Source organism: Artemia franciscana, chromosome 19 (assembly GCF_032884065.1).
Source record: "Artemia franciscana chromosome 19, ASM3288406v1, whole genome shotgun sequence".
In the NCBI taxonomy this organism is placed as follows: Eukaryota; Metazoa; Arthropoda; class Branchiopoda; order Anostraca; family Artemiidae; genus Artemia; species Artemia franciscana.
Window position 1 is genome coordinate 13,996,766 of NC_088881.1, and position 27,983 is coordinate 14,024,748.

Here is a 27,983-nt window from a genome sequence, read left to right on the forward strand (position 1 = left end):
CTCCTAGGCAGTCTGTATTCTCTATTGTGGAAAGTCCGTAAATTCTATTCATTCAGCAAGTAAAAATCTCAACTGTTTTATTATTATACAAATATGAGTTATAAAATTGTATTTGATATTTTATGGGAATATTCCCGCGTTTTCTTTCAAAAGCTTCAAAGATTTTCTCGATAGTTTTGATACGTATTCTTTATCCTCTAACAATTCTTTTGGGGTTCTTCGCACTTCAGTATTTTTTTTCCAGCCCATTGATTCATTAATTTCCTTTTTATTCTTAATTGTCTGATCGCTCAACTCTTGTACCGTTGGAAAAAACGATGAAGAGAGAATAGTGAAAATATCATTTACTAAGCTATTTCTGATGACTTTCGTTTGTGATGCGCTTGCTTCTGAGGTATTTTCTTTGGTTAATTCATTTGCAGAGGGCGTAATAATCTCCATTTGGCCTTTCTGTTTCCTTTCCACGCGGTTTATATCGTCATCAACGGTTTCGGGCTGGTCTGTGACGGATGTTTCAACAATACTATAATCGTCATTAATTTCGTCATCGTCATCACTAGGAAGGAAATCGTCGTTTTCTTGTATTGCACTTACTATATTATCTACTTGTTCTTCAATCACTTTTGAAAGATCTTCTTTGTTTATAGTTTCGTTCTCCATTTCATATGGTGCTAGCTTTCTGTACATGCTAAGCTTGCTTTTAACAAGTGAATTCCCCGATTGTTTTAGGTGTGTGAAAGGGTGTTCTGAAAAGAAAAACAGATCTATCATTCATAATTGAAAAATTCCAAACATCATAAAACAACCTCGGGACTATGTCTCACATTAAGATTTGCCTCTTTTCCTCTCCCAATTGAACAGATCTGTAAGAATAGCATGCAACCTAATCATCAATACAAAAAAGAAGAAAAAAAAATCTGCAAACATAGGTGACATCGAACATGAAATTAATAATTATTTTGGCATTTTAAACTTTTGAAACGAATTTCATGTCCAAAATTTTAAAAATATTTTTTAAATATAAATGCACTTTTCTGACCTAACGTGATGAATTTGATTAATGAATTTGATTAATCAATATTAATCAACATTAATCATTGATTAATCATTTGATTAATCATTGATGAACTTGACTAATCAACAAATGGTGTTTGTTTTTTCCAGTCCCCACCCCCGCCCTAAAAAAATCTTTCGAAAACTGTCGAAAGTCTAGCTCAGCTTTGACATTGAATGAGTCATAAAAAAAGAAAATACAATGCTTCGGGGCCATTGATTCCAAACTAGGCTTATTTCTAAGTCAGTCCACAATTGTTAAAATAATAAGCTAAGTCATAACTTGATGTAAAAACTCTCTTAAGTATAACCTGTGGATATGTGGTGACGCAGTGCGGAAACGCTTTAAGTCTTGACTTGGTGCAAAATGAGCCAAACTGCAGACCTACTTGGTGGCCCTCGATAGATAAGCATTGCGCCTTGTTTGAACTGGAATAATACAAGATTTTCTACCCTATAACTTTTCAACTTGTATATAGATTGACCAGGATTTAATTTTTCAGTGTCACTATCAGAAAAGAGAAACTGTTCAAAATATACGTTTTTTTCTGTGAATCGCAAATAACACCGTAGCCTTTTGAGGATATGAGGGGTTGGTAGGTCCAATCATATCGGTGATGATCTTAGTTTGTTTTATGTTTCATTTATAATAATAATTTTTATTCGTTTTAATTTTGACCCTTCTAAACGACTATTAAGCGAGGACTATCGATCCCATGTTGTTCTGATTTCGTATTTGGTGCAAAAAGAGCTAGGTCACTATTCGGCGTAAAAATGGTGTAAGTCGAATCTTTGGAATTTCATGAACGCGGCGCGAAAATGCTTTAAGTCCTAATCTAGTGAAAAACAAGTGAAGCTGCACCCTGACTGGGTGGACATATTGTGCCTTCGGAATCACGTAAAGATTTTGAATCTACGTATACGACTGGATAACCAAAGTGTCTATGAGGCCTTCCAACACACCAATAGTCCAGGACTTTTAGGGTTTGACCCGGACAAAATTGCAATATAAACGAAAATGGTACCAAAATGATCAGAAAAAAATTCTGTACAACATACTAAAAGTCCCCATAAATCCGAGTGGGGCGAGTACCCGAAAAACAGGGGAAAAGGGGGAAATGCGGGGGAAAATGGGAAAAATGCCGAACATGCCCAGAAAATAGTTTAAAGTGAGTTTTCTGGGGTTTTCACATACGCTGATTACGAAATTGACATCTAAAATTCAGTATAGAAAAAGAGTACTACGGAAAACGGGGGAACAGGGGAAAGAGGGGAGAAAAGAGAAGAATACAGGGTAGGGGTAGAAAGCGGTTTGAAAGATATTTTCTGGGGTATTCCTATCTGGTGATTACCTAATTGAGAAATAAAATGATATAAAAAAATCGATTAACATAAAACGGAGAAATGGGGGGGGGGGGGAGGGAAATATACAGGGTAGGGGTAGAAAGAATGTGGAAATGTGTTTTCTGGGGTTTTTCTATCTGCTGATCACGAAACTGACCCCTAAAATGAAGGAAAGAAAACGAGAACCATGAAAACCGAACAAAACTGGAGGAAACAACGGAAAAGGGGAAGGGAGGCCTGACTCATGAGCCAGCTGCTAATGGCTAATAAGTAGGCCTATGGACAAAATAACTCGCTTAAGTATCAAACTTGTACTTTCTTGAATCACAGACATTTCCTACAACCATTTGAATTACTAAACATAAAGAAAACAAACGCTTGGCAGTTATATATAAAATGGCTCTTATATGTAAAATTTGCACTTTCGAAGGCAGTATAGTTGACTTGAAAAACACAGCATTGATATCACTAGTCGAGCTCCTCGTCTTCGACAATCTCGTTGTCCCTGTTCAAACAGTTGATACCCTGACATTCTCCGCACGCGAACGTACACGCTAATCCATTTTTCTTGCAGCTGCATCGCGAGTTCTCGCAGCCTGTTTTACAGTTGCATCTCACGACACTCAAAAGAGTCTGAGGTGCGGGCAACAAATGGGTCATCACAGGTGAGTATTTATGGTCTCTGAGGACCCAACCCCAGTCAGCCGGGTCGAGGTCAGCTGGTTCCCCTTTCCAACGGGATACCTGGAGGCGCACTCGCTGGGAGTGGAATGAAGCTGCAGCTTCGGTTGGCGGAAGCCTTTCAGGCTTAACAAACGCCGTAGTATTAGACGAAGAAACTTTTTCCAAGAAAATTCGATGTCGCAGCTTAGTGAGATCTTCGTTTGGTCGTGCTTTATACAAGCTGAGGAGAAGATATTCACCCGCTTTCACAATTTCATCTTTGGACGATGATTCATCCAGAAACACTTTGCATTTTTTTCTGAACACTTCGCTCTTCTTCAAAAGAGGTAGCACAGCTTGCTTTCCAAGTCCGAAAACTCGTGAGGTCGTGTCACATCCCAAGAGTGCGTGCCCTACCAGAAGCAGCCTGGATACTTCTCCCATTTTTTTTTTGCACTTCGTTGAGGCACCAGAACCGTGTTATCGCTTCTTTTGCGTTCGTTGACGATTCGAAGTAAAGTGTTTTTGCATTAGGCGGGAGGTGATACAAGAGTAGAATCAGAAGGTCAGTGTCGTTGCCAAGAACTATTGTTTCAGAGTTTTCTGCTTTCGTTACGGCAGTCTTCACGATTAGATAGTCAGCATCGTCCTTCGCATGGACGACTTCAAATCCTTTGGCTCTGAGTTTTTCCCCGATGTAGCTTATAATTCGCTGTTTGTTCTGAGAGTTGCTCAAAAACTCTTCCTTCTTTTTCTGGAGCTTCATCCCTAAACTGAAATCGATCACTTGATGCTGGCTTCCCTTACACCGTCGGTTGTGCGTAGCATCTTTCGTGGTTGGACCAGCACTGTATCCATCGAAGACAACAGTAGGGGAGGTACAGCGTCGAGTAACGAAACTAACATAGCTGTCACAGATTGAATCATAAGTATCACCAATCTTCCAAGGTACTTGCTGAAGCAGCCAACCTCCGTCAACTACAGTGACACGATCTGACACTGGCAGGTGGTGAATCGATTCCGTGTTCGCTTCTTTCCATATTGCTTTCGCTAGTGCAGGTTTGTCTGGCTGACGCATTATGCCAGGATTCTCAAACAAAGCGGGCGGATAACTGCACAGTTCGTAACGTAGAGTTTCTGCCATGTCATTTTCAGATGTATGGGCAGCAGTCGAAAGACGTTGAAAAAGCAGTGCAGGATCGATATGCAAAATCTCGCCATCTATCCTAATGTTCCCATCGGATGCCCGTGTAACGACTTTGTCTTTCTTCCTGAATGAAAAACTTTCGACGGATTGGCCATCCATGCGCTGGAGGATCAGCTCACCTACAGCTTTAGCATCCTCTGCATTGACGCCTTTATGGGCAATCAGCCCGGAACCTATACTTCTAAGCTCTGTGGAACTAGTGAAAGGAGAGTTCTCTAGAAGGAATTCAAGAAACGTCAGTAGATCCTTAGTATCTCTCTGTATTCGTGCTGCGGTTGCAGTAATGTGCTGTTCACTAGAACTGTACTCTAGACCCGTCAGTTTCTGCATTAGATCATTCACTGAAGCGAGTACTGGCATAGACATTGTCCATATGTTTCTCTGAAGCTCAGTCATCCCTTTTCCTCTTGTCAGCCCTCCATCTGTTTTTAAGCTCCTCATCAGGACTGTCTCAATGACGAGGTCTGGAGCCAATCCAGCCCAAAAACGATCACTTCGTCGGGCAATAAACTTGCCGCTTGCAAACTGTTCGAAGAGCTGTGGATTCGATGCTTCAAGTTCCTGCATCATCTGAAGAAAAAGACGAACTGACTTGGCATAAAGATTATGCCAACTAGATGTCGCTCTTGCTTAATCTTGACAAAACGCAACTAATAACCATTAATTCGGGCACCCAGGGAAAATAATGAATTAAACTTGGCTTAGTACTGAAAGAAGAGTTGCCGATACGCAAAATTATGCTTGACTTAAAAAAAAATCTCGTCGTACCTTGATTTATCCTGCTACCATGTCACATGTGTAAGCATCCACGCAGACTGGGGACTATTGGATCCGCTAGATGTCATTCCGTCAGGATAGGTTTTGTCGTCGGCACTGGAACTCCGCGGTTACTAGTCTACCTTGTTTCTCTTACTGGATGTCGAATTAGAACAGGATTATGTTGACGAACCCACGCGCTTGTCGATAACGGCGAGGAATACGGAATAATGTAATTTCAGTATTTTTCCGTATTTCTTTCTCGAATTTTTTTTTTGCCTTTTCCGAACCTATGGGGTAGCCGAACCTCTATAGATCTCCTGTATTTGTTCTCGAACTTTGTTTTAGATGTCAATTTTATAATCAGCAGATAGAAAAACCCTAGAAAACACATTTCCACATGCTTTCTACCCCTACCCTGTATATTTTCCTTTTTCCCCTCCCTCCCCCCCATTTCCCCGTTTTATGTTAATCGATTTTTGTATATCATTTTATATCTCAATTTCAAAATCACCGGATAGGAACACCCCAGAAAATATCTTCCAAACCGCTTTCTACCCCTACCCTGTATTCTTCTCTTTTCTCCCCTCTTTCCCCTGTTCCCCCGTTTTCCGTAGTACTCTTTTTCTATACTGAATTTTAGATGTCAATTTCGTAATCAGCGTATGTGAAAACCCCAGAAAACTCACTTTAAACTATTTTCTGGGCATGTTCGGCATTTTTCCCATTTTCCCCCGCATTTCCCCCTTTTCCCCAGTTTTTCGTGTACTCGCCCCACTCGGATTTATGGGGACTTTTAGTATGTTGTACAGAATTTTTTTCTGATCATTTTGGTACCATTTTCGTTTATATTGCAATTTTGTCCGGGTTCGACCCTTTTTTGAGCTAAAAGTCCTGGACTACAATGCCACATTTTTGTAGACAGTTACGCATGCTGCACCTTGGATGAACAGGAATCATAAAAGGATTTTCAATCTGCGAAATTTTCAACATAGATTATGTTTCAGCGGAGTTTTATTTCTCAGTATCATAGTGAAAAAGTAAAGAACTGCGTAAAATATACTTTATTTGCAGTAAGCGTAAATGACCCTCTCGCCTTTAGGGTAATGTGAGGCAGGTAGTCCAATCTTGTTTGTGTTAATTTCTGCTCTTTTTAAGTTTGAAGATTATTTATGTTAATTTCGAATCGCTTTAGCTTTTAGTGTTGGTCTTTACTTTTATCTGAAAAACTATATTTTTATGGAACTTGGTATTAACCAAGTGACATATAGCAATCGCCAATTCTGTCGGTCTGTCGGTCCCGGTTTTGCTACTTTAGGCACTTCCAGGTAAGCTAGGACGATGAAATTTGGCAGGCGTATCAGGGACGAGACCAGCTTAAGTTAGAAATAGTCGTTCTACCAGATCCTGACCGGATCTGGTGACATTGGGGGAAGTTTGGGGTGGGAAACCTAAAATCATGGAAAACGCTTAGATTGGAGGGATCGGGATGAAAATTGGTGGGAAAAATAAGAGCAGAAGTCTTACATTCGTGATTTACATAATTGGAACAGATCCGCTCTATTGGGGGGGGGGCTAATTCTGAAAAATAAGAAAAAATGACGGATTTTTAACTTACGTAGGAGTCATCGGATCTTCATGAAACTTCATATTTAGAAGGACCTCGTAACTCAGATCTTTTATTTTAAATCTCAACCGGATCAAGCGTAATTGGGGGGGGGGGCAGTTGGGGGGACCGGAAATCTTAGAAAACACTTAAAGCGGTGAAATCAGGATAAAACTGGATGGGAAGAATAGAAACCTGTCTAAGATACGTAACTGACATAACCGGGCCGGATCTGCTCTCTTTGGTGGAATGGGGGGGGGGGGGTAATTTTGAAAATTGAGGTATTTGTAACTTACGAAAGGGTGACCAGATCTTAATGAAATTTGATATTTGGAAGGATCTTGTGCTTTAAAGTTCTAATTTTAAATTCCTACCAGATCTTGTGACATTGGGGGGAGTTGGAGGGGGAAACCGGAATTCTTGGAAAACGTGAAAACTGGGGTATTTTTATCTTACGAATAGATGATCGGATCTTAATGAAATTTGATTTTTAGAAGGTATTCATGTCTCAAAGCTCTTATTTCAAATCCCAACCAGATCTTTTGACATTGGGGGAGTTGGAGGGGGAAATCTTGGAAAAACACTTGGAGTGGAGGAATCGGGATGAAGCTTGGTGGATAGAATAAACAAATGTCCTTGATGCGTGATTGACAGGATCGTACTGGATTCGCTCTCTTCGGGAGAGTTGGGGGAGGGTTTAGTGATTTGGCGAGTTTGGGGCTTCTGGACGTGCTAGGACGATTAAAATTGGTAGGCGTGTCAGGGAGCTGCACAATTTGACTTGATAAAGTTGTTTTCCCAGATTCGACCATCTGGGGGGGGGGCTAAAGGGAGAGGACAAATAAGAAAAAATTAGGTATTTATAACTTACGATTGGGTGATTGGATCTTAATGAATTTTGATATTTAGAAGGACATCGTGACTCAGAGCTCTTATTTTAAATCCTGACTGGCATTAAGCCTCTTATTTTCCTTTGTAAATCAATCTATTGATTCATAGAATTTTGTTAGAGCTCATACCGTATGATCTCTTGGCTCTTAGCTCTTCTCGGCTCGTCACAAGTGCCATATGAGCTCTTAGCTCTTGTTTAATTAATAATTTGAGTACATAAAACAACATATAAAAAAAGCAGCGAAGTTTAACACAAATCTCATCATTGACTTTTGACCTCCTCTTTTTATTTTTTTCCGCAACTGTCATCTCCAATTCTTGGCAAATGAAATTTGATCTTGCAAATATACAAAGAATTGTGAAAAAAGGGAACCAAATCAGCAAAATAGAATAAAATTTTCTTAGCGGGTAGCCCGACCAGACTTTAACATTTGTCATTAAGGAGTCTGTTGATGAGCGACTTTGCAAATCCTTTAAGCTGAAATTGTCTGAATCCAATGAAGTAAGAATTTAGTTATATATACATACATATATATATATATATATATATATATATATACATATATATATATATATATATATATATATATATATATATATATATATATATATATATATATATATATATATATATATATATATATATATATATATATATATATATATATATATATATATATATTTATATATATAAAGTTAATCAATTTCAAATTTACCCATCAATGGTACTGCTTGTTTTTAGTCATTACATTGATTCCTTTTCTTATATCATAGTTTGGTCAAATGACTTGTTTTGTCATTTTGCTGTAACGCATATACAATTGGACTTCGTTAAATAAGTAAAAAACAACTGGTTAATGAAGTACTCACCCATGTTGAACTCGTAAAATGTATCATCGTGTCTTGGTTGATAGTACTCGTCGTCTTCAATAAGCTCCCCTCCTTCAGGATCTTCTTCATTGTGAGTTTCAAGGTATGTTACTTCAACTTCGTCACTACTATCCTCATGAGCCTCTGCATATGTTTCAAAATTTCTCATAAGTTGTTTCAAATTTAGGTAGTTGAAGTTGACGGAGTTGGGTCTGTTTGTCAAGGGGAAACGCTGTTCACATTTCAGCTCCTTACGGAGCACGTCGAAAACACTCCAGTGTTCCCATCTAGCAGGTGTCTTGCATCTTGGTGCTACCATTTTATCATATCTGTATTTTAGTATGTGTGCACTATGGCATAATGAGGGTTTATCAAATGCCTTGTCGCAAACAATGGGGTGTTTTGTTGTGCGCACTTTGCTCACGACAGCTGGATTAAGTTGCTTTAGATTACAGGTGCAGTGCCACGGGTTTCCATCAAGTCGAATGAGTTTGGTGTGAAGGCCTTGAAATACGTTTTCAGGGAGCTCTTGCAGCTGGTTACCAGTGAGCCACAGCTCTTTGAGTGATTGTAAGTTGTCAAAAATCCCAGGGGGGAGCTCCTTAATTTCATTGTGCGAAAGGTCGAGCACTTGTAATCCGTGGAGGTTTTGAAAAGAATCCACAGATATTTCACGAATTTGGCAATGGCTTAGATTAAGTTTCCGTAGCTTTTGATTATGAATAAAAGCGTCAAATGCTAGTTCATGTACTTGTCCCTCAATGACCAACTCACTTAAGGTTTTAGTTCCCCGTAAGAGCTCACTGTCTAAAAACATCGTCCGCAAGCCATGAATGCTTAAATGATGGAGATACCTAAGACCTTTGAATGCCCCTGGTATTATTTCAATTGTTGCTTCTGAGTCATGAGGATCTCCAAGATAAATTCTTCTAGTCGCATTCATTACTTCAAAAGTACTTGGGAAAATGCGCAAGGAATTTCCTCTCAAATTGATAAATTGGAGACTTGGCATGGGTGCAAATGACGTTTCTGAGATATGAGTCAAATTATTATATGATAAGTCTAGGTGTTGCAGCTCAAACAACCCTGCGAAGGCTTCACTATTTAGATCAATGATTTCATTGTTTGACAAAATCAGTGATTCTATATTTGTTGCTTTGGCAAATAAAAGATCAGGAAGAATTTTAAGGTCACAATACTCGATAACCACGTGACGTAGGTTGTCCAGACCGGCAAAGGTATTACCACTGAGAGGCGGAATTTTACAGCGATTTAGTCGAATTGTCCTTAAGTTTTTAAGAAAAAATACTGACTCAAAAGTACTTTGCTGTCCTATTTCTGCCTTATAGACCTCATACGGTACTATTTTTGACGATTCTTCCTGACCTGGAAGAAAAACTAGCTCGTGGAGTATTGTCACAGGTCCACTATCCTCCACGTATATTTTCTTATTTGCTGTTTCTTCTACAAGTAGAATATCGTCATCTGGTGCCTCTCTCTTCTTTTTATTTCTCTTCCTTTTTTTTATTCCTACTGTACTTAAGTCAATATCTTTTGGAGCGGGTTCAATCTCTGCGTTCTCAATATCAATTACTTCAATTGTAGATAAAGGAGTAAATGCGTCCCAGTTGATAAGGAACTTGGGTAGATCCTCCGTACCATGAATATGAAACGTGCCGTGTTCCTGGAAGTTTTGATAGTGTGCTCCTTGTATGATTAACACCCGTAGATTATCCATGTTGGATAGATGATCTCGGCTAATTCTGATGTCAGGAGATTCCTGTGATTGTATCATAGTGAGCATCTGAAATAATAACTAGTTACTACTGATGTTGTTTTAGAGTAATATTCTTGTCTCTAATATAAAATACTATTCCTGAATCAGCTATTTTTTTCTGACTTGCAAGTTTTTTTTTAAACGCGGTTTTTAGTTTTAGATTACTCTGGGCCGTGGTTCGTGCATTGCTAGGTTGCAGCTACCACTTCGACCAAGACCTTTTTATTTCTACTCTTTCAAGAGTTTTTCAGGCTCAGAAACTCTAGAAATTGTATTAGAAGCATTTTATTATATCGCTTTTTGTTTTTAATGGTAAAAGAAGATCAGGAGATTTTTCCCTAGAGGTTGCAGACATTGAGCATTAAATATCATACGAACTGGAGCGTTCCGAGCAGGAGCGCATGTAGAAGTCTTTTCTTGCGAGGTCAAATTACCCAAAACATAAAATGACATGTAAAATTATAGGAGAAAATAGCAAATTCGTTTTCCTGGATGCTTGGGATAGAGGACTCCTCTGAATATATGCCAGGTATAAAAATTCATGAATTCATAGATGCTCCCGCAGTGCTTAGCATAGCGAAAAGGATTTGTTCAAAAATTGTTAATTTAGCGGTAACAGATCGTTTTAAGACTAGCTTAATCCATTTCCAGGCTGTGCAGTTTTTTTTCGCCTTTTCTTCTTCTTTTTCTACGCAATTTGAGCGAAGCAGTTCAGGCAACATAATCTGGTATATGGATTCACAAGTTTTATGTTAGCGAAAATTGTTAATAGCTTCATCACTCTTGGACTGTGATTAAATAAAAAAAAAACTAATTTTTTTAGCTGAAAGTAAGGAGCGACATTAAAAATTAAAACGAACAGAAATTACTCCGTATATGAAATGAGTTGTCCCCTCCACAATCCCTCGCTCTTTACGCTAAAGCTTTTAATTGTTTTAAAAAGTAGAATTGTGGCAAAGAGTCAAACTTTAGCGTAAAGAGCGAGGGATTGTGGAGGGGACAACTCATTTCATATACGGAGTAATTTCTGTTCGTTTTAATTTTTAATGTCGCTCCTTACTTTCAGCTAAAAAAATTAGTTTTTTTTTTATTTAATTTCTGAACGTTTTTGAATTAATGCATGTTTGGTTTTGGCTCTCCGCACATAAATTATTAAAATGAAATTTGTATATTAATTCTTTTTTTGGCTAAATGGCTTTCTCTTAGTTTTGATCAGACGATTTTGAGAAATAAGGGGTGGAGAAGGAGGCCTAGTTGCCCTCCAATTTTTCGGTTACTTAAAAAGGCAACTAGAACTTTTAATTTTTAATGAACGTTTTTATTAGTAAAAAATATACGTAACTTAAGAATTAACTTACGTAACAAACTTTCATAACCTTATATTTTTATTATGTATACGAGGGGGTTTGTACCCTCGTTAATACCACGCTCTTTACACTAAATCGTAAGTTTTGTCCCAATTCTTTAAGAATGACCCCTGAATCAGAAAGGCCGTAGAATAAATAGTTGAAATTACTAAAAATACTTTAGCATAAAGAGCAAGGTATTTATCTCCTCCTAAATACCTCGCTCTTTATGCTAAAGTATTTTTAGAACCCCTCATATGCGTAATAATCTCTGTTCGTTTTAAGTTTCAATGCTACTTCTTCCTTTCATTTGAAAAAAACGTTTTCATGTTTATTTTTCATTGTTTTCTTATAGTAATGCTAGAGAATCCTGCGCCCTTGTCATTGAATTTTTCTTCCCCCATGACATATTCCTCCAAGGAAAGATCCTCCAACATAGCCCACCCCCCTCAGCCTCACCCCCAAACAAAATAAAATCCCCCTAAAAACGTCTGTACACTTCCCAATAACCATTACTATATGTAAACACTGGTCAAAGTTTGTAACTTGCAGCCCCTCCCCCAGGGACTGTGGGGGAGTAAGTCATCACCAAAGACATAGTTATTATGGTTTTCAACTATGCTGAACAAAATGGCTATCTCAAAATTTTGATCCGTTGACTTTGGGAGAAAAATGAGCGTGGGAGGGGGCCTAGATGCCCTCCAATTTTTTTGGTCACTTAAAAAGGGCACTAGAACTTTTCATTTCCGTTAGAATGAGCTCTCTTACGGCATTCTAGGACCACTTGGTCGATACGATGACCCCTGGGGAAAAGAAAAAAAAAAAAAACAAAAAAAAAAACAAACAAATAAACACGCACCCGTGATTTGTCTTCTGGCAAAAAATACAAAATTCCTCATTTTTGTAGGTAGGAGCTTGAAACTTCTACAGTATGGTTCTCTGATACGCTGAATCTGATGGTGTCATTTTCGTTAAGATCCTACCACTTTTAGGGGGTGTTTTCCCCTATTTTCCTAAATAAGGCTAATTTTCTCAGGCTCGTAACTTTTGATAGGTAAGACTAAACTTGATGAAACTTATATATTTAAAATCAGCATTAAAATGCGATTATTTTGATGTAGCTATTGATATCAAAGTTCAATTTTTTAGAGTTTTGGTTACTATTGAGCCGGGTCGCTCCTTACTACAGTTCGTTACCACGAACTGTTTGATATAGGGCCTAATGAGAACTAAAGAGTGTCAATTGTGAAATGCGTATTTGTGGGAAAAAAACATCAGGGATTCAGTATCAGCTACGAGAAGTATTTTGCCAATGCCATTACATAAATATATTCCGTTAAAACGAATTTTCTATAGAATTGCACGGAATTTATGTTTTAACTTGATAAAACAAGTTTTATTGGGAAATAAAAAAAAAACAAATTATTTCCCTGATTTTTACTTTGTATGGTATGTCTAATATTTCATATGGGTGTGATTGCAAAAGTGGCATCAAAATGTTTGTTGATTGCAAATTTTATTTACAAATATTTGCAAAGTATTTTTGATTTTCAAAAAGAAGAGTAAAACATACGAGTCTCTTGGAACATCCGTGAAATTTGCAAAATAGATCATACTTCTGTTTTGAAAAGCTTCAAAACCAATATCAAAATCTAGTATGTCTGAAAGGTTTCTATTGTTTTATTTTAGTTATAATTTTTCTGTCTACCCTGAGTATATTTTGAAAAATTGGATAATTGATTATGGATTTCAAGTTTGTTAACTTTGTACTACCTTATGGAAGAGAAAAAGAATATCCATAATATTATCTCATATCATACAGTTCTCGTGGTAACGCATTGTAAGTAAGGAGCGATGCGGCTCAATAGTAGTAAAAACTGTTAGAATTGGAATTTTCATGTCAATAGATATATATGAAAAGAATTTGCTTATTATGATGATTCCAAATATTTAATATTCATCAAGTTTAGAGTTACTCATCGAAGGCTATAAGTTTCAGAGAGTTCCCCTAAGAAAAGGTGTCGGATTTTTGAAAAAGGGGATCAACCCCTTAAAGTCGAAGAATCTTAATGAAAGTCAGACATTCAGATTTAGCAGGCCAGAGAACCCTAGTGTAAAGTTTCCAAGCTCCTATCTTCAGAAATGTGGATTTTATATTTTTGCCAGAAGAAAAATCATAGGTGCATGTTTATTTGTTGTTGTTGTTTTGCAACGATGATCGCATTGAACCAGTGGTCCTAGAAAATCGCGAGAGGGCTCATTCAAACTGGAATTTTAAGTTTTAGTGTCCTATTTAAATGACCCAATACATTGGAGGGCAACTAGCCCCCCTCCCACGCCCTCTTTTCCAAAAGTCGCGTGATCAATATTTTGAGATAGCCTATTTGCTCAGTATAGTTGAAAGGTGCAATAACTATGTCTTTGGAGATGTCATGACCCCCAGAACCACCGGAGGAAGCGAGGGAAGCTATGAAATTTGCCCATCGTTTATATGTATCGTTTTTTGTAGGGAAGTATACCGACATTTTTCAAGATGGAGGAGATTTTCTGGGGATGGGTTTTCTACGAGGAAATTTTTCATTGGGATGGATGTTTCCGGGGGAAATGTTACATATTTTACACATCTTATCATACAAATTTTAATTTTCCAGAACTCGTATACGAAATTTGTTTTATTTGTCTTACTTTCCCGTTGGGGACCCCATTCCACATATGGAGATGCTTCAGGGGAATTGTCCATGGGTAATTTTCTGCGGAGTGTGGCGATTTATGGGAAATATTTTCTACACACGGAAGATTCCGCTATGACATTAAAAAAGATCAGAAAATAAATAAAACAAGTTTTTATTGTAAATGAGAGTATGGCTAAGGAGTGTTCTTCAGGCGGAATCCGAAGTAAGAAATTTTCTGGGGGAGTTCGCAGCGAGGACGAAATTGTCCGGGGGTAATTTCTCGGTGGAAGAATTTTATATTGGAGAAACTTTCTACGGAAGGATTTTTCGTGGGTGGATTTTTCACGGAGGGGGTGCGTTTCCTCGGATTATTTGAAAAACAGTCAGAAATTGAATAAAAAAACAAGTCTTTTTTACAGAAACTAAGTAGCAATATTAAATCGCTCCTTACGCTAAAGTTCGACCCTTTGTCTCAATTCTTTAAGAATGATTCTTGAAACACAAGGGTCTTATAATTTGAATGAGAACGTTTTTAGAAGTTCATAAAAAAAGAACTTTGGAGAGGGGTATTGAGGAGGGGGTAGCCCCCTTCATATACGGATTAATTTCTGTTCGTTTTAAGTTTCAATGTTGCTCCTTTCTTTCAGTATAAAATAACTTGTTCTTTTTATCTAATCTATATTAGTAGTGAAAAGGCAGGTCCTACCTGCCATCGATAATAATAAGATCGTTTGCACACTTCCCGCACTTTTTTCAACAGTGTGTAGTACCATTTCTTGTCAACAAAGTTTTCGAATGAGTTGTAGCAGGCTGATTAAACTGTGACTTCATTTAGGAAATTCCTCAAGTTGACAACTCAATTGGTTAAGAACGAATTCTGGGTTCTTATGTTACCACTCTTCCTCTTTATTTTCTGGGGTGTCCTCTTGAACGATGTAACTGCTCAAGATAGAAATGTGCCAATGGAGTTTAGGAGCTTCGTTCCCATTATATCGTCTAAAACGATTGTCGGGCGTCCGTATTCAAGCCTTGGAAATCGAGACTCGTTCAAGCCTATCAATTAGGAACCCAATAAGCCAAAGTTTTTTTTTTTTTAACATTTACAAAACCGGTCTTGTTCCTTTTTAATTACTCCTTGCAGCGTCTTGTTCTTCTTCTTTCTCTTTATGAAAGCTCAACAATAAATAGTATTCGACTCCAAGTTTCTAGTTTGAATATTCAAGGGGAAACGCAATTCGTCCTTTTAGTAAGTATGTGGTGTACAACCCAAAGGATGATTGGTTGCATACGGAGTTTCGTTCAGAGGGGCATCCAGATGCTTATATCTTCGACGATTAGTATAGCTCCCCCCTGTATAAAAAGTCTAAACAGGGTTTCTATAAAGGTAGATAACTTCGAAGACCACACTGCCTTTCCATGACGAAAGTAAAACAGTTCAAAATAGGGATGATACCTTTTTATGATAATTTACTGAGGTCAAATAAAGTAAATATCACCTCACCTAAGAGCTAAGACCTCTGTCCACGTAATATGTCAGATAATTCTAATGAACCGGAACCAAAAAGGTCATAGAGATTTGCCTTGGCTGTTGCATTGAAAAAAAAATAAGAGCAATAAACGATATGTAATTAGTTTATTAGGTATAAATTTTGTTTATTTTTATTCATGTCTTTTAGTTTTACTGCTGATGATGAACACTGTATATGTGTTCGAAATATCCAGTTAAATAATTTTATATCTATTCACTGTCAATAAAAAGGTATCATCCCTATTTTGAACTGTTTTACGTTTCTATAAAATATATGGGTTTTCTAGAACGTTTTTCCTCCGTAAGCATTTATGCTAAAAGGAGTTGTAACAATCATTAGAATGTAATATATGTGATTTAATTAAGGTTATTTGGGTAATTGCGAATTTGGGAAACTGTAATCCCAAATTTAATTGTTGAACCCGAAAGAAACTTGTGTATGCTAGTAACGAAATACAAAATTTGTGGTGCCAATCTGTTTTGGGCTGTTTTACAAACACTTACAATTACAGCTTGATTTGATAAATTTGAGGGATGGATCTCCATTTCAGTTTATTAGCACTTATGGAAGTTTCGAAGTCAGATAACTTCATAAAATGTGGATTAAAAATGGTGTGTTCTGGGTCTCCGCATTACATAGATCCCCCTTTGTTTATTATTTTTTTTTATGGAAGCATAGAAAAACAAATTCGCATACAACCTAACATTGTTTGCTAGAAGGTTTGAAAGTCAAAATAGTCGTTTGGTTTTAGACACTACTGTGAGTCAGACGCCAAATATTTTTGGAGTTCTACAAGGTCGTAATTTGAATGAAATGTTATTAATACCGAGATTTAGCTAATGCTAATTTGAGCCAATCAGGGTTTTTCATGGAATTTTTCAGCCGATCTGAAAATTCTAAGTGAAGCTTGTAGAAGCTTAAAAGATAAAGAAAAACAAAGAAAGAATTTTAGCTTTTCTTCTTTTTTATATAAATTCCTTCTAGCAGCAAATACTTTGAAAAATATTGTATTCTTTAAAATGCATATGTACAACTATAATTTCAGATAGCTCTGAAAGTATAATTGTTCATTTTCTTGTAAGCACCTAGATGCCGAGAGTAGTTCGGCTTTTAAGACAGAAGAATTTCTTGATGAGTAGGGAAGGGGGAGGGAACGTATTTTTTAAGTATTAATTTGGTGTTCCTGTGACTATTATTTCTTATTTGTTTATAAAAATTGCATTTATTCTTCCTTTTTTTCCTTTTTTTAATATATATAATTAGTCAGTGATTGCAATATTTTGTCCTGCCACAAAAATTTTTTTATAGATTTTCACGTGACAGGTCTGTTCGGGATGATTGTGAATATTAGTCTTTAGTTAAAATGAACTTTTTCTCGCTCTAAACATTAAATAAATGAAGTTTACCTTCATTTATTATCACTTCACTATATCAAAAACTAATATCTTCACTATTATCTAAAAACTATATTACTTCACTATTATCGCTTCACTATATCAAAAACTTACCTCAGTATCTGGAGACAGCAACGAAAACAGGTTTTTCAAATTAGTTCGTTGATTTATCATACACACTGCTGCCTTTAATGGCAACTCCTCCTCTGCTTGTGGGGTTTCTGTAACTGCTACATCCTGAAAAATTCTGAAATTTATAAAGTTGCCAGTCAATAGCAACCAATCAATTTGTAAGACAATGCGCACTTTAGTTCCTAACGAAGGTCCTTGCTGTCAATGACCGTAATATAAATCCTAACTAGTGGTGCAAAGTATTTAAACTTAAAATACTTCTTCAGTAATAGTTCTGTTAAGCACTCAATGTTTGAGTAAAATATTTAGTTACCTTGACCTATCGAGACGCCGCCTATAGAGGGAATTATTTCAGGGGGAAAAGCAAATCTGAGAAAACACAAGAATAAAAGACAAAAGAAAAGGCATGGGAAACCAAAAGAAAAGCAATAAAAATCCGGGAGTATTTGAGGGTGCGGAATCGAGTACCCCCCCCCCCCTGACCATTGCGTACGTACCTGCTCATTAGTACCCATAAATTTTCAAGTAGGGTTTATTGTAGATTTCACCTATATTCCTTTTTTTAAATGATAATTTTGGGGAAAATAGGAGTTTCAAATCAAAATCTTGAGTTGGCGGAACATTTAAATTGAGACTAACATCAAAAATATCAGTAGCAGCATCAAAGTCGTCTTACTAGCCAAACTGGCGCCTCCTGCTCAAAGCGGCTTGGTCAAACTCCCCTGATCCAACAAGTTTCGCTGACCAATTTTGGAAGCTTTAGAGTCAGCAGTCCTGGCTTGATGTATCTGTCGTCTTGTCCACCAGGATGGTGAAAAAACAAGCCAACTTCACTTGATCAACAAACTTTGCAGTAATGAGCTGTCAGCAAATATCAACCGGTTTCTTCTGAATTCTGGGGCTGCAATACTGGGTTGTCGAGAAAATTGGGTATCAAGGAAAAAGATGTAATAATAAAACATAAAACTTTTCTTAGCATGCTACCGTTGTTTTTTGTTTTGAAAATTGAAATCTATTTTCATCGAATGGTAGCACTCATAAAAAGCAAGATATTGAAACTGATATGGCCAAAAATTCGCGGATTGAGGGGTTTTTGCTCGGTGATAGTAGCAGAGATCTAAAAGAAAAATTGGTCTCGTCGCTAAAATATTAAAGAGAATGTTAGGCCATAGAATAGTTTTGTAGCGGAATTCTGGCATTAATAAATGAAAAATAGTTCGGTTAGTTACTGCCTTTTCCATTACAAATTGTGTGCTGTGCTTAAAATAATACAAAAAATTGTGTGCATAGTAAAATTGTGTATTTGTGTATTTTTTGTATTCAATGTAATACAAAAAATTGTGTGCATAAAAAAAAACTATAAACATGGAAGTTTGAAAGAAATTGAAATATTTGAATATTTGAGACTATTATTATCAGCTGGGGACTCTGGATTATCATTATTATCAGCTGGGAGACTACTATTATCAGCTGGAAAGGGCATGTAAAAAGACTAAGAGAGCGAAAGTAATTCAGCTCTTTCAAGTACAACAGATTTAAAGATGAATAAATACATTTTGGATGCTAAAGGGCGACCTACTATACATTACGACTTGAGTGTTAGGGGTATGATCCAGCAGCACCGTTGAGTTCAATACAGCTAAGTTAATTGGTGCTCATAAAACGACACTTAATAAGGCTATCAAAGAAGACATAGATTTTGGTTTCCTTTAGATTAAGTAGATAGGCGCAAATGATGTGGCTAAACTTTGCTAGCCTGTCGGATGATAAGTTAGTAAATGCTGCTGATTTGGATATAACATAGTCGAAAAGAAAAAGATCATGGCCGTACCAATTAAAAGCTGTATTTGATAGAAGCTGTATCTTATATTCGGAATGAGAGGCCAGGGCCGGCTGAGAAGGATGAATCGCTAATGGCTTGCTTAACGATTTGAATGGAAATTCAAATTTGGAACCAGCGAATAAGTTGACGTTGAAGTTTTATGTCGAACTTAAAGAGGTTTTGATTTTGAGCATTATTTAAAAACTAGCCGTCCGAGATATTAGGGGACTGGTTCCGTATTCGACCTAATTGTCCTCCATAGTAAAATAGGAAAAAGGGTTTAGAGAGAAAAGGGCTCGCCTAAGATGTGAATTATTCTTGCCTGAGATAAAATTTAGGTGTTCAGGATGTAGCACACATTCTAGCAGGGTGTCCAGTAACTTCCTCATTTATGAATTAATGTTTTGAGGCTAATTATGATATGTATTACAGGACACTTGTGTTTTATTGCATTGTTTGGTTCATAATATTAATAAAAAAAATATCATTAAAAAGAAAATTTTAGCCTCATGTTGGGACCGCCTGTAGATTCTTAAGCACGTGTTTCATAAGCTATTTCATAAGACCGTTTTTGTAAATTAGTTTTAAAATTGTTTTCCTAAAATAATTTTTCAAAGAAAGGTAAAGATCCATAATAAAACCGGAGACATACCAGGAATAAAGTCCTGAAATAATTCAAACTTAAAGCAAACATATCAATGGATAAAATTAATCTAAAAAGAACAAAAATTTAGATGAACGATCAAGTCAAACTTAAAGAACAGCAATAAACCCAAATTGGAGTAGGTCTACGGTCCTTTAAAACAAGGGTGTTATTTGCACTTTACTGAAAACAGTTAGTATTTTGATCTGTGTTTTTATTTTTATTCGTCATATCAGCAACAATAGAAGCACAAATAATATCACATAGCTAATCAGTATTTACAAACAGAACATTGATGCTTATTGGAACAATGTGTATTTTAAACTGTGTGGTTTTCTGCTGCCAAAGCATCGACGAAAAGTCATTGTAATAAAAAGTATTACTAGAAAAGATTAATGAAAGTAGACTGATTGTTTAATATATAATAAGATCTCAGCATATATATATTTCCTCCTGGAAATCTCAGCAACTTTTGATTTTTATTGTTTTGATTATAAAAAGAAAATTTTCGAAGTATATAGTATTTTCAGCAAAGCGTAAATGAAGCTCTGGCCTTCACGAGTTTAGGAGGCAGTAAATATACAGTATTTGATTTGCCAGGAAACAGAAACAGTCTTCCTCGTCAGAAGGACAACTTTCATCAATATTTTTTTTTCTTGGTGGGTAGCTATTACCGGAACTCTCATTTTCATCCCATGTGGATAAGTTTTTTTTTCAACTCTTTGATAGATTATATGTTCAGAAAGGCATTTGTCAGGAGACTATTTATTTGTTTCTAATTTAGCAATGACCAATGCAAACATCCAGAAATAAACCCCAAAAAATTACAGAAGTAATACAGTAAAGCCAGTTACTGTATAGTCTAGTATAATTAGTATAGTGTAAATCATGAATGTGTAAATTGTGAGCAATATGTGTACTTCTATAAAATGTTTTGCTTTAGTGGGCATTCCACTCATATATTAGGATTATATAATTGCATCGCGCCTGTAAGTGTTAAAAGATGTTAGGATGAAAATAAATGTTTATAAATCCAAACGGAGCTCACCTCTTTTATGATGTATTCTGTTTTTTCTGTGTCTTCTTCCATCTCTGTCAATGTTGACATGTAGCAGGTGCAATCATGTGGGCAGGATACTGCCCAGTTCGCCTCGTCTCCTACATCTGGTGTTGGAAGTCCATTAATTTCAGTTGTAATCTAAAACAAGCAAAAAGATGATATTTGTCACTTTTGTTTAAATACTTAATGAATGGTTGTAAGGCCTTGTTCAAACCTTGAATGGAAGATCAGAAACTATTTCTTTGGATGTAATGCTGGAATAAAGGTCATCTGTATGCCAGTTAATCTTCGTTAACCTTTTTTTTTGGTGGGAGACTGGCTCTTGGACGATCGTGAAGTATAACTAGATCTACATTGCATGGGCAACGTTAGGTGTTGCGGTAACCTTTGTTCGGCCTTGCCGAAAGTGTTGCGAGAGCAACACTTTAGTTTTGTTTCCTCGCTTCGACTAAGCGCTGAACTTGTTAATCTGTAAGGATCTTAAAATAAATACTAGGAACACCAAATCGCAAAAGTTGCAAACCCCTCATCGCTGAAGATGATTGTAGCCTAACAGTTGATTATTACTTACAAATCCCCTATATGTCTTACCACTGGAACCAAATTGGTCTTACCATCAAATACACCGGAAACAAATAATAGGTACACCAACTAGCAAAAGTTGCGAACCCCTCATTGCCGAAGATGATTATGAGCTAAACAGCCGACTGTTGCTTAAAACTCCCCTATATGTCTCACAATTGGTATCGGCCTATTTTTGGTTTTATGTGTACCTTACTAAAAAAAATCTATCTGTCTTTGTTCAAAAACTGACTTTTTTGCCATAGGCCAAGTTTCTTACGTCATCATTTAGAAAGTAGCAAAGGATAAACTCTAATTTCTTTAGTAATGAGAGAACTTTGAAGTTTAAGACGCACATCCGATATAATTTCTGTATCAGCCTATTTTTGGTTTCAGTATGTACGTTACTACTGAAGTTGTCAACCCCTTAAACTTTCAAACTGGTATGTCCCATGAAGGAATTTTTCTACCAAAAAATGAATGACATATACTTTGATCAGCTCATCAAAAGCTATCGACTGCCGTCGAAACAAAAATCTATCTGTCTCAGTTCAAAAGTTGACTTTTTTGCCGTAGGCATATATATATATATATATATATATATATATATATATATATATATATATATATATATATATATATATATATATATATATATATATATATATATATATATATATATATATATATATATATACATATATATATATATATATATATATATATATATATATATATATATATATATATATATATATATATATATATATATATATATATATATACATATATATTTATATATATATATATATATATATATATATATATATATATATATATATATATATATATATATATATATATATATATATATATATATATATATATATATATACTAGCTGTTGGGGTGGCGCTTCGCGCCACCCCAACACCTAGTTGGTGGGGGCGCTTCGCCCCCCCCCAAGCCCCCCCGCGCGCGTAAGTCGTTACGCGCCATATTAGTTACGCGCCATTGTAGTTGTGTCCCTATGTCCCATCTGTGAATATAGATAGATATATATATATAGATAGATATATATATATATATATATATATGTTTTTAACTACGTAAAACTTGCGAATATACAAAATTCTTTGCTGTCCCATTGTCTGTGCATATAAATAGATTGTCAGGTTTACCGACTCTTGAACATGCAACATATAATGGTCCATGGGAAAACAATCCGTATTCAGATCGATACCTCATGATTCTAATGATTGCCCTTGAGCTTTGTTGATGGTGATTGCTAATCGACCATTCCCTGAGTCGCCATCGTCATTTATATATCCCCCTGTGCACCCCGGCGTCCCCTTTGTAGTTATGTCCCTGTGTCCCGGTCGTCATTTATATTCCCTGTGTCCCGGTCGTCATTTGTGTCCCGGTGTCCCAGTCTGTGATTTCTCTTTGAGCGTCCCGGGCGTCATATATATTCCTTGTGTCCCGGGCGTCATTTATATATCCCCCTGTGCACCCCGGCGTCCCCTTTGTAGTTATGTCCCCGAGTCGCCATCGTCATTTATATATCCCCCTGTGCACCCCGGCGTCCCCTTTGTAGTTATGTCCCTATGTCCCGGTCGTAATTTATATTCCCTGTGTCCCGGTCGTCATTTGTGTCCCGGTGTCCCAGTCTGTGATTTCTCTTTGAGCGTCCCGGGCGTCATTTATATTCCTTGTGTCCCGGTGTCCCGGTCGTCATTTATATCCCCCTGTGCCCCCGGCGTCCCCGTTGTAGTTGTGTCATTTATATTCCCTGTGTCCCGGTCGTCATCCCGGTATACATTCGTTTTTGAATTGGTATATGATGAAATAAATTTTTAATTTTTTCCCTTTTTTTCCTTTTAGTTTTTTTTTATTGGTTTTGACCTTTTTTTTGGTTTTTTAGTTTTTTTCTTTTTTCTTTTTAGTTTTTTTTTTACTTTTTTTATTTTTATTTATATTTTTTTAGTTTTCTTTTTCTCCTTTATTTTTCAGTTTTTTTCCTTTTTTTTGTTTTTTTTCTTTTTTAGTTCTTTTAGTTTTTACCTTTTTTAGTTTTTTTAGTTTTTTAGATGAAATTTTTTTTTAGTTTTTTACCTTTTTTTCTTTTTAGTTTTTTTATTGGTTTTTACCTTTTTTTTTAGCTTTTTTAGTTTTTTTCGTTTTTTCTTTTTACTTTTTTTTAGTTTTTATCTTTTTTATTTTTTTTATTTTTATTTTTAATTTTATTAGTTTTCTTTTTCTCTTCTATTTTTCAGTTTTTTCCTTTTTTTTAGTTTTTAGTTTTTTAAGTTTTTTTCCTTTTTTTAGTTTCTTTAGTTTTTTTAGTTTTTCGGCTTTTTTATTTTTTTTATTAGTTTTTAGTTTTTTTTTGTAGTTTTTGCCTTTTTTAGTTTTTTCAGTTTTTTTTTTTTAGTTTTTAGTTTTTTACCTTTTTTAGCCTAACCAGGATTTGAACCTGGGACCTTCATTCTCCGTTCTGACACCCTCTCTCACCGAGTGACTACTCCAGCATGTTCATTTTGGTGTTTTAAATGGTATATTATTAACCAAATTAATGTGTTTTACAATATACTAAGCATCGTCATAACAAAAATGACGGCAACTAATTTCATGACGTCAGCCGAAACATGACGTCACCTGATCCACAGATCATGGACAGGCAGTCATGTCGTCAATAAGTATAAGTCGTCATTTACCAAACAATAGAAAAAATAATAAAGACAAATAATTCAGAGGCAACAACCCAACACAAATCATGTCGTCAATAAGTATAAGTCGTCATTTACCAAACAATAGAATATATATATATATATATATATATATATATATATATATATATATATATATATATATATTTATATACATATATATACATTTATTTATTTATATATAGTTCCTAGATTACGCAGCTGCTTTTTCTCTTTCGCAAGAACGGCTCAAATGCAACACAAGCAACAGAAACTAGGGTTGTTTATATTAACTCGGTTCATAACTCCTGTTACAGGGTAAACGGCAAAACTCTGAGCATGGTATCAAACAGTTCGTGGTAGCGAACTGTAAGTAAGGAGTGACCCGGATCAATAGTAATCGAAACTAATAAGACGGAATTTTGTTAGCAATAGATACATCAAAAGAATTTGCTTATTATGCTGATTTTAAATATATATAAGTATCATTAAGTTTAGTCTTACCGATTAAAGGCTACGAGCCTGATAAAATTTGCCTGATTTTTAAAAAAAAGAGGAAACTAAAAGTATTAGAATCTCAATGAAAATTGCACTGTTAGATTCAGTGTATCAGAAAACCCAATTGTCGTGGTTTCAAGCTCATATCTGCAAAAGTGTGGAATTTTGTATTTTTTGCCAGAAGAGATCACGGATGCATGTTTATTTTTATTTTTTTTTAGGGATGATTGTATCAATCCAATAATCCTAAGATATCGTGAGAGGGGTCATTTGAACAAAAATTAAAAGTTCTAGTGCCCTTTTTAAGTGACCAACAATATTGGAGGGATACCTGACCCCCTCCTCCGCTCCCTTTTTGTCCCATAGTCGTTCGATCAAAATTTTGTTATAGTCATTTTGCTCAACATTTGCTGGGTTTTTTTTTTCATAGGCAATTTTTTATAGAGAGGGAAGTTTCCAGGGAGTGAGCTTGCTAGGGCAAATTGTAAACTGAGAGAATTGGCCAGAATTCCTGTACAATTTTGTTTTAAGTGTCTTGCTTTCTCTTTCCCGTCTCAATTTTTCGCGTGGATTTGCTAAGGTAATTGTCCGGAGTAAATTTTCGCCGAGGTTGAATTATCTAGAGGATATTTCCGTGGGGAGGGGAGTTTTTTCGTGGTGGTGGGGCCAGATTTTCTGGCATTACTAAAAAACGATGAGAAACTAAATTTATAAAAAACTAGTTTTTTCAACTGAAAATACAGAGTAACATTAAAACTTAAAACGAACAGAAATTATTACGTGCATGAAGGGGATCGTCCCCTCCTCAATAGCTCGCTCTTTACGCTGAAGTTTGAATTTTGTCCCAATTCTTTAAGAACGACTACTGAAACATAAGGGTCGTTTGATTAGAACAATGGGAACCTTTTTTAAAAGTACTAAAAAACTTAAATGTAAAGAGCGAGCTGTTGAGGAGGGGGCAATCCCCTTCAAACACGTAATAATTTCTATTCGTCTGAAGTTTTAATATTACTCTTTAATTTAAGTTAAGAAAACTTTTTTTTTATTTAGTTCAACAGAAAATCGTTAATTTCACTGATCTAAGTTGCATTTTGCTTTCGAATACAGATTTGGTGGAGGGATATACAGGTTTATTTGTTCGAGAAGGCAAAATTTTGTTTAAAACAAATAAAATTTGCTATTATTGCGTTTGTAAAAATATTCATTCTTTTTCACATTGGCATTCAAATGATTAAAATATATATATATATATATATATATATATATATATATATATATATATATATATATATTTATATATATATATATATATATATATATATTTATATATATATATATGTATATATATATATATATATATATATATATATATATATATATATATATATATATATATATATATATATATATACATATATATATATATATATATATATATATATATATATATATATATATATATGTATATATATATAACTTGGAAAAGTTTTCCAAGAAGACTTACAGCTAAGCTTACTTTGAATCGGATGTGCTAGCAGAAGTTCGCATAGTGATGCCGCTTATTCGTTCTCGCTTAGAATTTGTGTCTTTGTCAGAACACAGCTTTTTTTAATTTAACTTTTGTCGTTTCGTATTCTTTTCTAAAAGTGGTCTATAAACGTTGAAACGATCTGGAGCAAATTTTGGCCTTTCTGGCGAATGTGAATAGCTTAGTAGGGCTATCTAAGTAGGCCATTTTTTTTCTTACTACATAATGTAAAAAACACGTTAGAGTGTGTCTCGAATCCGGAAGGAGACAATTTAAAGGGGACAGCATTCAACGTTGATGATGAAATAAGTAGTTACATGTAATATTAGCTTCCCGTGTTTCTTTGAAAATTGAGTAGAGCCAACCCTGCTTAGCTAGAATCTAGGGTAAAGATAGTGCATAAAATGGGGTTGAAACTCCGTATTTGCCTTTAATGTTGTTTGATCTTGAGTTTGATTCATTTACATCACCTGGAAAACATTGGTCATTGACTAATAAATAACTTTTAAACGCCAAATTTGCTAACTCCGCCCTGATTCTCCTCAAATGCATTCTTTGTCCCCGCCCCGCATATTTTTTGTCTTCTTGTTTTTTGCACCAATGTTGCCGTGAGACTTTTTGAAAAACCCAACAGTGTTAAAACCCAAATAACCGAATAGCAAGTAAACAAAGATCTTGTCAGGACAAAGAACATGACTACTATTAAGACTACTGTCGCATGGTAGACAGCGCAGACAGCATTGCTACTTCACTTCTCCAGGCAAACCGATTGGTATCTAAGAAGCGGGCCTCGTCAATGGTAATGTTTTCTATTTTTAAAAATTTCCTTGGGCTTTCCTTCCACTGGATGTGAGGTCTGCCTCTAAAGCCCAACCGGTCATGCGATGAGGGGTGGAAGTCACAATTGATTTGGGCGGCAGCTACAGATAGCGTTTGGAGGAGGTCCCAGAGCCATCTCAACGTTAAGACCCAAAAATTTGATGTTTTTTTTAATGTTGCTTTGAACTAGGTCAGGGCAATTGTTAACCAAGGATAAACCCAGGGCAAGTTATCCTCAGAATCAAGTACATTCCTGGACCCGTTAATCATTAGCCCGTCTCTACGGTATAGATTTCTACAGTGAGCGGCTGGGAGTGTTCATTTTCAGAACTTTGTAAAATGTAAGAGCTTCGGATCATCTCTTGTGGATCTGAAGTTATGTCTCTGGTTCAATTTATTAGTGATAAGGGGATGGGATAACAATACGTGGTGAATGCCAAAGATTTTGCTGGACTTCGGTGCAGGATATATGGTCACCATAACCACTGGAGGCGCGTTATTGCTACTGAAACAGAATTCCTATAGACTTTTTATTTATATCAGAATTTGCAACATCATGATTTTTTTAATTATTTGTAAGAACGGCAATTAATGCTTTCACGACTCTTGCTTTCGTGGGGAAAAGCTTGTCGAATGCTCTGACTAGAATCCGAGTTTCAAAAGTCACCTCTTTTTTTGCCATTTCTAGGATGAAAAAAAGTATTTATATCTTTGGAATTTAATTGTATTTGTTTATGACGGAAAATCGATGTTCTTTTATGGTTTTTATTCTTATTATCGTTTCCCAGGGGTCTGTGATGTCAAACTAGAGAGACACAAACATGCCACCGATAGATAGGGCCAATATACACTTTTTTATATCTCAGAAGGGCGGAAAGCTGCAAACCACTAATGATTAGTTAAGATGACCCTAGGGGGTGGGGCAAATTGTTTGCCTCATTGCCCGATTCGGCACCTTCACCTATAGAATAAGCATAAGTAAAAATCAGTCCTTTATTTGCACTAGGTACCTGATATGCTAATAACAACAGTGATAAAATCCTCATTTCTTTGGTTTTATGATCATGGAATTCTAATGACGACTGACTGGAATTTTTATCTTTGCT

The 27,983-nt window shown here is 35.8% G+C and overlaps 2 protein-coding genes across 3 annotated transcripts in view; one reads left to right on the top strand and one right to left on the bottom strand.

Moving 5' to 3' along the window:
- Positions 1 to 27,983, top strand: part of LOC136039315 (congested-like trachea protein) — a 68,597-nt gene that overhangs the window by 32,728 nt on the left and 7,886 nt on the right. The gene's annotated exons all lie outside the window — the stretch shown is intronic.
- LOC136039314 (uncharacterized) lies at positions 61 to 27,959 on the bottom strand. The gene is made up of 5 exons (XM_065722928.1): positions 27,888 to 27,959; positions 20,754 to 20,903; positions 17,223 to 17,345; positions 8,391 to 10,194; positions 61 to 746 (listed from the first exon to the last, which is right to left on the bottom strand). Exons 1-5 carry the CDS (start codon positions 27,921 to 27,923, stop codon positions 121 to 123), a joined length of 2,739 nt encoding a protein of 912 aa, XP_065579000.1. The 5' UTR covers positions 27,924 to 27,959; the 3' UTR covers positions 61 to 120.

What these genes read in the sequence shown, in the direction of transcription:
- LOC136039314 (XM_065722928.1), bottom strand. Translation starts at nt 27,923, where the DNA reads ATGAGGATTTTATCACTGTTGTTATTAGCATATCAG. An exon ending in TGCTGTCTCCAGATACTGAG is followed by an intron (nt 10,195 to 17,222) that starts GTAAGTTTTTGA and finishes TTATTATTTCAG; the next exon opens with ATGCTCACTATGATACAATC. An exon ending in ATTTTACGAGTTCAACATGG is followed by an intron (nt 747 to 8,390) that starts GTGAGTACTTCA and finishes TTTTCTTTTCAG; the next exon opens with AACACCCTTTCACACACCTA.